Source organism: Raphanus sativus, chromosome 8, assembly GCF_000801105.2.
Source record: "Raphanus sativus cultivar WK10039 chromosome 8, ASM80110v3, whole genome shotgun sequence".
Taxonomy (NCBI): Eukaryota; Viridiplantae; Streptophyta; class Magnoliopsida; order Brassicales; family Brassicaceae; genus Raphanus; species Raphanus sativus.
Genome location: NC_079518.1, coordinates 13,448,406 through 13,459,880, shown reverse-complemented (window position 1 = coordinate 13,459,880; position 11,475 = coordinate 13,448,406). Strand labels below are relative to the sequence as shown.

At 43.1% G+C, this 11,475-nt stretch overlaps 2 protein-coding genes across 3 annotated transcripts; one reads left to right on the top strand and one right to left on the bottom strand.

Annotated features, from left to right (window-relative positions):
• Positions 1-3,293: 3,293 nt before the first annotated feature.
• On the bottom strand, positions 3,294-4,757 carry LOC108820042 (uncharacterized). Its single transcript, XM_018593035.1, has one exon. It carries the CDS (start codon positions 4,755-4,757, stop codon positions 3,294-3,296), a length of 1,464 nt encoding a protein of 487 aa, XP_018448537.1.
• An 827-nt stretch (positions 4,758-5,584) lies between these two features.
• LOC108819009 (abscisic acid receptor PYR1) lies at positions 5,585-6,641 on the top strand. 2 transcript variants are annotated; one of them, XM_018591993.2, is made up of 2 exons: positions 5,585-5,786; positions 5,914-6,641. In XM_018591993.2, exon 2 carries the CDS (start codon positions 5,947-5,949, stop codon positions 6,523-6,525), a length of 579 nt encoding a protein of 192 aa, XP_018447495.1. In that variant the 5' UTR covers positions 5,585-5,786; positions 5,914-5,946; the 3' UTR covers positions 6,526-6,641. The 2 variants fall into 2 exon arrangements, with proteins under 2 accessions (XP_018447495.1, XP_056848726.1); XM_056992746.1 differs by having other exon boundaries at positions 5,590-5,786; positions 5,876-6,641.
• The last annotated feature ends 4,834 nt before the right edge of the window (positions 6,642-11,475 follow it).

The following is an 11,475-nucleotide window of genomic DNA, read 5'->3' as shown; positions in this document are numbered from 1 at the left end:
CCCGCAGGGAATGCGGAACACGACTCCCTCCGGAACTCCATAATACTCTCGCAGAGTTTCGAGATACTCGGGAGACACTTCGCTCGGTGAGTCGATCTCTCCACGCGCCCTCAGGGTCGCCGGGGAATCGGGATCACGGGAAGGGGAGCATCAGTGCCAAAGACAGCATCGCAGTACGCGTTCCTGTTGATCTCCGAAACCTCGGGCTTCGGATTTTCTTCCTCAGCATGAAAACTATCCGAGGACGAGCGAGACTGCCTCTTCGAGATTTTTAATCTTGAAGTCATTCTTTTCTTAAAAAGCAGAGAGAGAATTTGCAAGAGAGAGATTGACTTGAGAATCTTGGGTGAAGTAAGAATGGTAAAGAATTCGCAAGTCTTTATAGGCAAAATTTTTACTATTCACCCCGACCTTCGGCACGATTTCATCTCCATACTTTCCTCACGAGCCATACTGCAAGCTAGGACCTACGAACCCTACGGCTCCTAGCTAGCTGGGGGGCTAACTGTTGGGGTCAAAATCGGTCAAGACGAAATCGATGTCCGAAAGTCTCGGAAAAACATGAAAAATGTTAAAGCAACCTCGAGAGACCAATTGTTAATCGAGAAACCTTAAGAAAAGATTAAGTTCGAGATTCATCGTCTCGAAACCAACTACTAGAAACATTTTCTACACAAGGAAAGACCTACGGAAAACTAAAAACACGAGAAACACGAACACGCCGAAGGAACCGAGCAGCCAACACCGAACATGGCCGTGGCCGCCGGGCGGCTAGCCCGTGCTGGCCGTGGCCGCCGGCGGCTAGCGCCCGTGCTGGCCGTGGCCGCCGGGCGGCTAGCCCCGTGCTGGCCGTGGCCGCCGGCGGCTAGCACCCGTGCTGGCCGTGGTCGCCGGGCGGCTAGCCCCGTGCTGGCTCGGGTCTTCGGACGGCTGGTCTTCGTGCGTAAGTTCCAAACCTCCGGGTCGCCAGAAATCCGTGTTTTCGCGACTTTCCGAGTCCTTACAAATAAAACCCTTTCTCTGTTCCGGGATTTCTAAAAACCCCTAAGACGTCAACGGATAGGAAGACTTCGTATAAAACGGTGATGGTTATCTTACAACGCCATTCGCCTTAGCAATGAATCGAAGATCTTCCGAAAGACTTGACATCCAAGTAGGAGCATCCTTTCAGAGAAAACGTGGAAAAACGGCGGAAGGTCGGAATACGGCCCGAAAGGGGCCAACTCGATCGGACAGCTAGTTTACGATTTTCTAAAAGGATGGATGCGGCGGTTTACGATTATCTTTGCCTGACAAGATAAAAGTTAAACTTCCAGAAAAATAAATGACAACTTTCCGAAAAGATAAATGTCAACTTTCCCGATAAGCGCGAAAGCCGACGAAAATGGAAAAAGTCCAGCCCACGGCAGACTCAGCCCATCAAAGATAGACCGTCCTATGGGAGTATATAAGCAATGCTAGGAGCAGAGGAAGGGGGATCCGAAATCAGAGAGAAAAACCACTCCAGAGCAATTTAGAACTTAGGCGCTTATTTCCTTTTTAGCGAGCTGCGACTCAACTAGGTTAGATCTAGGTTTCGAGACTAGCGACGATCGACAGCTCTTACAGCCGAGATCTCGACCTGTTGTCCAAACGTTCTCCGCAGATTTGGAAATAAGATTTTTTCTTTTTGCTCTATTCATTTTACGCATTTATTCTCGAATTAGACTTGTTTTAACTTTGTCGTGCGTGGCCCAGCAGATAGCCGGGATCCTCGGGGAAAACTAGGTCAACTTAGTTTTCCTACGTTTCAACTTAACTAAAATCGACAGTGCGAATTTCGAATTAAGCAAATGTAGGTGTTAATTCCAATCCTCCGGAAGTTTCCTTGTTTTAAAGATACCTTCGATCTCCTTCGTGATATCATCTCCAACAAACTCCAATACTTCTGGAAAAACAAGGCAGACATCCCATCTGGCCCAGGGGCGCTCTCCGGTTTGATAGAGAACAAAGCTTCTCTGACTTCATCTCTGGAGATGGGCTTGATGAGTTCTTCATTCATCGGCGCTGAGACCCTGGGAGTCATACTCTGAAACACAGGATCATAAGATCTCGGTCTGACGAGGAGAAAAGCTTTGTGAAGTATGCTAGAGCCACCTCTCCCTTTGCAGGGTCAGACCAGTGCAGAACTCCATTTTCATCTTTGAGTTTAGTAATCCCCTTTCGAGCTCTGCTTGTTTTGACTGAAGACTGGAAAAATTTGGAGTTTTTATCTCCCAACACAAGCCATTTGTCTTTGCTTTTTTGTCTCCAGTGCATTTCTTCCTCTCTATGCGCCTGCATAATCTCTTTTTTGATGTTATTGATCGCAAAGAAACACGGGTATGATCTCGTCTGGAACCACTCCAATCTCTGATGCAGGATGTGAATTTTATCTTTAGCATTGAAGAGCCTTTTCTTCTTCCATTGGCTCATCACACTTCTGCATTTACTTATTTTCCCAGAGATGGAGCTATTGACTTGTCTTTGATTCCATGCCGATTTAACCATGTCTTTAACATCAGGGTACAAAAGAAGGCGCTTGTCAAAACAGAACCTTCCTCTGAAAGCTTCAGCTGTGGCCCTGAGACTAACAAAGACTGGACGATGATCCGATCCTCTTTTTCTCTAGGAACCGTTGGTTAGAACTTGGAAATAGTTTTACCCATGCCTTGTTAGCAAAACATCTATCCAGACAACATTGAATCCATTTTTTCCATCTCATGCCTCCCCAAGTGAATCTGTCACCTCTGCTCGGTAGTTCTTCCATACCACAGCAGCTTAACATCTCAGAAAAAGGTTTAAGGAGCTGTCGGGCCGTAGAGGACCTCCAGATTTTTCCTGATTGTTTAAGATTTCGTTGAAATCCCCTATCAAGCACCAGGGTTCTTGCCGAGAGCAGCCAATACGACTCAACCTCTCCCACACATAGCTCCTGCCATCAGAAACTGGCTCGCCATATATACAAGAAAGAAAGAAGCTGAAATCTCCGAGTTGAATCGAACAATCTATAATATTCTTACAAGCTGATAACACTTCCACCCTTATATTTTTCTTCCAAAAAAGGGCCAACCCGCCACTATAACCCACAGGGTTGATAGTAAAAACATGATCATAACCCAACCAAACTTTAAGATCAACTAAAACATTCCGACAATTTTTTGTTTCTGATAAAAAAAGCAAGTCCGGAAAATGGTATTGACGCATTTCCCGTAGACGTTGAATTGTCAAGCCTTGAGGCCGCCCCAAGCCTTGACAATTCCAGCTCAGAATGCTCATTGGGCGTTTGGCAATCCCTCATGTGGGATCACCTTAAGGCAGCACGCCTTTGGTGTTGATCTTCCTGACTCCTCTTTCTCTTCAAGCTTCCTCTTTTTTGCACCCGCAGCTTGCTTCCCCTCTCTTTGTGCAAATCTTTCACATAGCTCCTCCTTTGCGGCTCCTCCTTTTCTTTGCTTTCTTTTCGCCTTCGAAGGCCTCTTACGTTGAGTGATTCGCATTCTGTTAGTCCCGGATGAGCCAGACTCCCAAGCCTCTGACTTGAAAACCGTTGGATAAACAGAGCGAGATGAGTTGAAGCTGCTTGAATTTCCATCTGAGCTGTACAGATCTCCCTTCCCAGGAAGACTCCGAGTTTCGAAAGCCTTGAAAGAGGCTGCCATCAGCTTGTCTGGTTTAGGGGCCTGAGCCTTGTTCTCCTGGATCGCCAGCTGCTTTCCATAATCAAAAACTAGGCCTTTTTCTCTGTTAAGATCTTTGGTAAACTCAGGAGGAGCCTCCAACCTAAGGCAAGCTCTTTGCACCATCGGATCAGACTCAGCTTCTTTGACTGAGTTTATGACTCTGTCAATCTTGATAGCCTGATCCTCCCCTGTGTTGGCAAGAAGGTACCTTCTCATCTCCTGTAGGACTTCTTCAGCAATTCGAGGACGGCCTGTATCAGGGTTTATCCCCACCTGGTCATCGGAGAGAACTCCATACAGTGGGTCCTGAGGCTGGATAATAGGCTGCTTTAGAGCTAACTCCTCTTGGATTTTCATTCTTCTGACTCTGGCTTCCTCTCGGCGTCGATTCACCGTCAGAGGGCAAATTGACTTCTCATGGTTAAGACGGAAGCAAGTAAAACAGCGCTTCTGGATATTTTCATAGTGAAAGTGAACCACAGCTGTTTTTCCTTCCCCCAGATCAATCACCTTCGAGGGTCGCAAAGCCTTCGCGACGTTGAACTTAACCTTAACCCTGACAAACGGCTGAGTAATGGGCTTGGATGGGTCGTAAGCAACAACCATGGTTTCGCCCACGATATCCCCCAATGCCGTAAGAGCTTTCTCAGTGTAGTGGTTCACCGGGATTTTACTGATTTGGACCCAAATAGGCACATGTTGCAGGTAATCTTCTGGAGGGTTCTCCACCCAGCGTTCCAGCACAATAACCCACTCGTTGCAGGTTTGGACCCCTTTCTCAAGAACATCTAAGAGGTCATGCTCCTTTTGAAAGAAGAATTGGAAACGTTCTGCAGACAGAGCAACCCCACGGACTCTTCCTTCTTTTCCCCACTTCCTTGGCATCCTGTATATCAAGTTTGACATCTTTTGACACTCTGGGTTTAGAACTCGACCTATCAGACTCAGTTTGTTATCTTCAGCCGAGCTAAACCCAGGTAGTGTTGGCATCTTGAAAGGCACGTCTTCTTCTTCTAGGTTGAGCGCCATCATCGCTCTATCCATGGCAATAGACATCTTTAAATAGGGCAAATTTTCACTCAGATCTCACTTAAATCTAGCTCCCACCCACAATCTCCTTAAATGCTTGAAACAAAAGATGAACAAACAGATGAATTTTAATGACGGAGAGGCAGATTATACCACAAACCAATGTTTTCTTTGACTTTTTGGTTTAAAAACGTGTTTTAACCACTTTTATGATAACCCCAATGCAGATTGTACTTAGACACTCGAGAGAACCACTTAAGCCCACTAGGGGACGCTTTAGAGAGAAAAAACCTCTCACCTCTCACTACAACTTCACACTCGTAGACGGTAGACCATTATGGACGGCAATTAAAACTTATAATATTTTATTATTTGTACACATAGTAATATATTATAATATATATTATCAAATTCCACTGGATCGAGGTATCATTAAAAAAATATTAGAGTAGGAGTACAATATTAGTTGGACATCGGCTAGATAACTCATATAACAATATTTATTTGTACTACTCTCTTTTCTCTTCTATTTGCATACACCCTATTTTTTTTTTTGAGTAATTCTATTTGCATTACTTTAAAAATCGATTTCTTCTAATTATGGCAAAGGTGATGCTGGTGCAAGTTGCCAACTTGATTATTTTTTTTGCAAGTTGCCAACTTGGTTATTAAACGACGACATAAAGGAAATCGGCATTTATTATTTCACTAAAAAGTAGTAACAAAATTTATTATTCCACGCAGAAAATAAAACAAAGGATGAATAAAATACTCCATGTACTTGTTGATATAGAAGTTGATGATGGTGAGAGCCAATTAGAAGATCGATATGTTTTAGCACTCACCTACTTTTAATGATTAACATCGTTAACGTCAAACATTTCTCGGCTAATTAGCTGTTAAGAGATCCAAATCTTAAATTATTAAAGCAAATTGTACGTTGGGATACCATTTTTAGGGGAGAGAGTCGTAGTAGTAAATAAAATAAAAGTGTATTTATTTATTAGTATATGAGAAGAAATATTCATACAAAACAGCTTATGCTCATCTGTTCGGGTAAGCGCTTCATAAACCTAGATCTACTTCTGTCTTCATAAACCTAGTTCTACTTACTGTCTTATTCTCCTTCTTTGATCTTCTTTCAGATCATCAGATGTGATTCTTCTTTACATGTCCATCATAGGTTGATTGCATAAACCCCACAAGAATCATCACCATGCCTTCGGAGTTAACTCAGGAAGAACGATCAGCCCTCGCGCAATCCATCGCCGAGTTCCACACTTACCAACTCGGTCCAGGAAGCTGCTCCTCACTCCACGCGCAGCGAATCCACGCGCCGCCGGAGATCGTCTGGTCAGTCGTCCGTCAGTTCGACAAACCGCAGACGTACAAACACTTCATCAAATCCTGCTCCGTCGATGAAGGATTCGAGATGCGTGTTGGATGCACGCGCGACGTGATCGTGATCAGTGGATTGCCGGCGAACACGTCGACGGAGAGGCTCGATATACTAGACGACGAGAGGCGAGTGACGGGGTTTAGCATCATCGGAGGAGAGCACAGGCTGGTGAACTACAAGTCGGTGACGACCGTGCACAGGTTCGAGAAGGAGAGACGGGTGTGGACGGTGGTGCTCGAGTCGTACGTCGTGGATATGCCGGAAGGGAACTCGGAAGAGGACACAAGAATGTTCGCTGATACAGTCGTTAAACTGAATCTGCAGAAATTGGCGACTGTCACCGAAGCCATGGCTCGTAACGCCGCCGGAGAGGGAGGCGGCTCTCAGGCGACTTAGAAAACAAAATTATATATGTGGAAAGAATGAAAAATGTTTTTTTTCTTAATTACTTATTTGGGAAATGTTATTTACTATGCTTTTATATAAGATTCGACTATTTTGCTCGGTTTAAACCTCAAAGTTATTTAGTATCCACTAAAGTCTAAAAGGTTATTTTGGACATTAAGCATTGCGGATAAGTAGGAATCCTTTACTCTTTTGGTAAGAGTATATTTCTGTGAGTCTCAGTCAAAACTTTCCTACACAACTAACTCTCATACAAACCATACCAGAAATGTTGAGATAAATCAAAAATGGATTCTCGTGATACTTTTTATTTTTGCAGTTATCGTGATAGAAGTTTTCACGTGTGTTTTTTTCTTTTAGGTAGGTTGATTTTTCACGTTTATTTTGATGCATTTGCATTGTACACTATACACGTTATCCGTGTGTTAAATTAAATGTTATTGTACTTTTGCTTTTCAGTAGTAAAATTATTTGGGTTTTCAAAAGAGAACAATAACATTAATGTATTTTGGTGTTTATGTAAAGTTATAAATAATTAGTACAAAGTATCAAAAATTAACTTTAATAATTGCATAATTCATACATGTGTGTTTTCTTCTTCTCTTTTTGTACACACTAGAATCGACTGACTAGAATAATACATTTTTCAGTCATGTGTAAAATGTTAAATACCACATTTACTGAAAAAAACGAAAAAAAAAGTGTATGCATGATTAGCCTTCTGTTTATCTTCTACTTATGATTAGCCTTCTGTTTATCTTGGCGATTTTCATGATAGCGAGCTTCCTTAGCTTGATTCGCAAAGGTCTCAGTTTCACCCAACGGATTCACTATACCATTGTCGGAGTCTGTCTCCGAGAGCGACTCATTTTCCGGCTCAACAAGCTCCGGTGAGACATCGCGCGATGGACGCCGACGGACTCGCTTCCGCGCCGGTGGAGAAGACTGCGACTGCGACGAGGGAGGCTGAAACGAGCTTCCAGCACCAGATGAGCCTCGATTTAGACGGGAGCTTCTTTGCGGTTGCATATCGATGGCAAGAGAAGAGAGAGCTGAGCTTGGGAATCCTTTTGAAAGTGGCGATAATAACAATGCTCCTAAAAATACTTATCAACTCACCCTTTATTAGTCACATAAGAGAGGCCCAAGGATAAGTGAGGCCCAAAAGAAAAATAAAGAACCAAAACAACATAAGAAAAGTTATGACCAAGTGATTTTCGACAACACTTACAGCCATGTGAGAGCCTGAGAGAGAGAACCGAGAATCACCAAACAAGTATCAAGAAAAACTTTATATACACGTAACCATTTAAGGCATGCTCATGATGCCTTTTTGTCCAGAAGAAAGACACATAAGTCATTGCACCAACTCAGTCATCTACCACAAAGAACTTTAATGAAATCAATGAGTCAACCCAAGTTAGTAGCTCTTTCTCAGCCGAGTAGCTGTCACACACAAGATTCACTTTAGCTAATCATTCTTCCTCAAGTTCACACTCACACTCATTAGCAATGTCTGGAAACACGTGTTAAGCATCTTGTGCTTGTCTCTTCTACTCGACAAGAACTTTGATTAAATTTGACTCCAAGAGTACAATCGACAATTCAGTGCAATGAGATGGTATCCGAGTCTAGACACAAAGTGGGATAACACCCTGATCCAGATCGGGCCATCTCTAAGAATTGTGATCTTCTCTGCCCAGTCAAGACAGTGATCGTAGTCAGAATCAAAATGTGATAGCATCCAGTTCCAACTCGAGTATCTATCATTCCAGGCCATTTGCTTAACTCTCTGTTACTGAGTAACTCAGACTTTTCTTTGTTTAACACACCTTCTTCTCCTTACTTATACACTCAGCTCCTAAAGTGTTTCCTCGTTCAATCCAGACAGTGATCAGTACTCAGAACTAAAATGTGATAGCATCCTGATCCGAGATGAGTGTCTTTCTTCAGTGAACCTAAGAGAGAAGTGATAAACTCGTGGAGGATGACTTGCAGAAGTGAACTTGTTGACTCAAGGTTCTGATGGTGTAGTAGTACAATGACTTAGTCAGTGCGATGAACATGCAGTGACCTTCCTCTTCTGACAGGACTTATTCAGAGATTAACAATTCCCAAGGCCTTACGAAGCCCTAGGAAGGTATTGTAGTCCAATGGTTTGGTAAAGAGATCAGCAAGCTGTTTCTCGGTTGATACATGCTCTAGAATCACAATTCTCATCTCAACTAGCTCTCTCACAAAGTGATGTCGTATATCCACATGCTCTAGAATGCTGAACAGGATTCTTAGACAAGTTTATGACACTCATGTTATCACAATGAACAAGCATGGGATCAGAGATGATACCATAATCAACGAGCATTTGTCGCATCCAAAGTAATTGTGTGCAACAGCTTCCCAATGCAATGTACTCAGCCTCAACAGTTGAGAGAGAGACACAGTTCTGCTTCTTGCTGTGCCAAGCTACCATGTTGTTCCCAAGAAAGAAACAACCTCCAGAAGTGCTATGTCTGTCATCTAAGCAACCAGCCCAATCTGCATCACAAAAACCTGCAAGATTCACATTAGTTTCAAAGGTATAGTGAAGACCAAAATCCAAAGTTCCTTTCACATATTTAATGATACGCTTAACAACATTCATGTGCGACTCCTTCGAAGATGCTTGATAACGAGCACAAATACCCACACTCAGACAGAGATCAGGTCGACTTGCGGTGAGATACAAGAGGCTCCCAATCATAGCTCTGTAGAGTTTCTCATCAATTGGCTTGCCATCATCATCTCGAGACAGCTTGGTAGTGGTGCTCATTGGTGTGTTTGCGACTTTGCTGGTTTCCATTCCAAATCTCTTGATAAGATTTTTGGCATACGTGCTTTGAGAAACCGTAATTCCATCCACAAGCTGCTTGATTTGTAGTCCAAGAAAGTAACTTAGCTCCCCAACCATGCTCATCTCAAATTCTTTTGTCATTGTCCGAACAAAATCATCCACCATTTGTTTTGATGTGCTGCCAAAGATTATGTCGTCCACATACACTTGGATAATGATAACATCTTTTCCATTTTCTCCTATGAATAGAGTCTTATCAACTCCTCCTCTCTGAAACCCAGCCTTGATGAGAAAATCGGTCAGTCTTTCATACCAGGCTCGTGGAGCTTGTTTAAGTCCATAGAGAGCTTTCTTGAGTTTGTAGACATAGTCAGGGAAGTGTGGATCCTCAAACCCTTTTGGTTGTGTCACATAGACTTCTTCTTGTAGAACACCATTCAGAAAAGCACTCTTGACATCCATTTGATAAAGTTTGATTCTGAATCCACATGCCATTCCAAAGAGTAACCTGATCGATTCGAGACGTGCTACAGGAGCAAATATTTCATCGAAATCCACTCCTTCAATCTGAGTGTAACCTTGTCCAACCAGTCTTGACTTGTTGCGAGTTACGTTACCTTCTTCATCTATCTTGTTCTTGTGAATCCATTTAGTTCCAATGACATTCACTCCTTCAGGTCTAAGAACCAGTTCCCACACATCTAATCGTTCAAACTGTTCCAGCTCCTGATGCATGGAGTCAGTCCAATATTCATCTTCCAAGGCTTCCTGAAGATTCTTTGGTTCTATCTGAGAGACGTAGCACTCCACGTTGTTTATCTTAGCCATGAACGATGCCAACTTGACCATCTCCTTGAAGTTGATTTGTTTCTTTCGTGTAACCTTTTCATCAAACAAACCTCCAATGACATCAGCCGAGGAATGATTTTTATGCACTTTTCCTTGATCCAGGTCAACGCGTGCATCATTTGAATCTTCCTCTCCCTCAGATTCCTCTTTGATGATTGCTTCCGGAGCAGAGCTACTCGGTGTAACACATTCAACTGTTTGTGTGACTCTGGTCTGATAGAATCCTACACTGTCATCAAAAACCACATTCACCTTATCTCCAATGAATTTGGTACGCTGGTTAAAGACTCGATATGCAGAGCTGTTAGTTGAATAACCCAGGAACATTCCTACATCACTTCTGGCATCAAACTTTCCCAAGTGATCTTTGTCATTAAGGATGTAACATAAACACCCAAACACATGCATGTGGCTCAGGTTGGGAGTCTTACCTTTTAGTATCTCATATGGTGTAGTCTTAGTCTTAGGTTTGACATACACCCGATTTATAACATAGCATGCGGTGCTCACTGCCTCTGCCCAAAACCCTGGTGGGACATTGTTTCCACATAGCATTGCCCTAGCCATCTTTTGTAGTGTACGATTCTTTCTCTCAACAACACTATTCTGCTGTGGAGTTCTAGGTGCTGCATATTGATGTCGAATTCCTTGACTTTGGCAGAAACTATCGAACTGTTCGTTCTGAAACTCACCACCATGGTCACTCTTGATTTCCATGATTCCACCTTTCTGCTTCAGTTGTAATGCAAGAATTCTGAAACTATCAATGGCATCTGACTTGTTTCGTAGAAAGTCCACCCATGTATATCTTGAGAAGTCATCTACCATGACCAGAATGTACTTTTTCCCTGCAACGCTCTCAGGAGTTATTGGACCCATGAGATCCATGTGAACAAGCTCCAACAACTGCTTGGATCTAATCTCAGGAATTCGCTTGTGTTGCACCTTAACTTGTTTTCCTTGACAACACGCCACATACGGTACTCGTCTGAGACTCTAAGTCTGGAACTCCTTTGACGACTTCCGCATTAACAAGTCGGGTCAGCCCATTGATGTTCATGTGCCCTAGCTTCTTATGCCACAGATCAAGCTTAGATATGGTCGCTGAGCAGCACACGTTTGTAGGCTTCCACATATAGCAGTTATTACCAGATCGAATTCCACACAGCACGATGTTCCCTTGTGGATCCACAGCACGACATTCCTTGCTATTAAAGATCACTTCTAGGCCTTCATCACATAGTTGACTTACACTGATAAGA

Coding starts and splice junctions, on each gene's coding strand:
- LOC108820042 (XM_018593035.1), bottom strand. CDS start 4,757: ATGTCTATTGCCATGGATAGAGCGATGATGGCGCTCAACCTAGAAGAA.
- LOC108819009 (XM_018591993.2), top strand. CDS start 5,947: ATGCCTTCGGAGTTAACTCAGGAAGAACGATCAGCCCTCGCGCAATCC.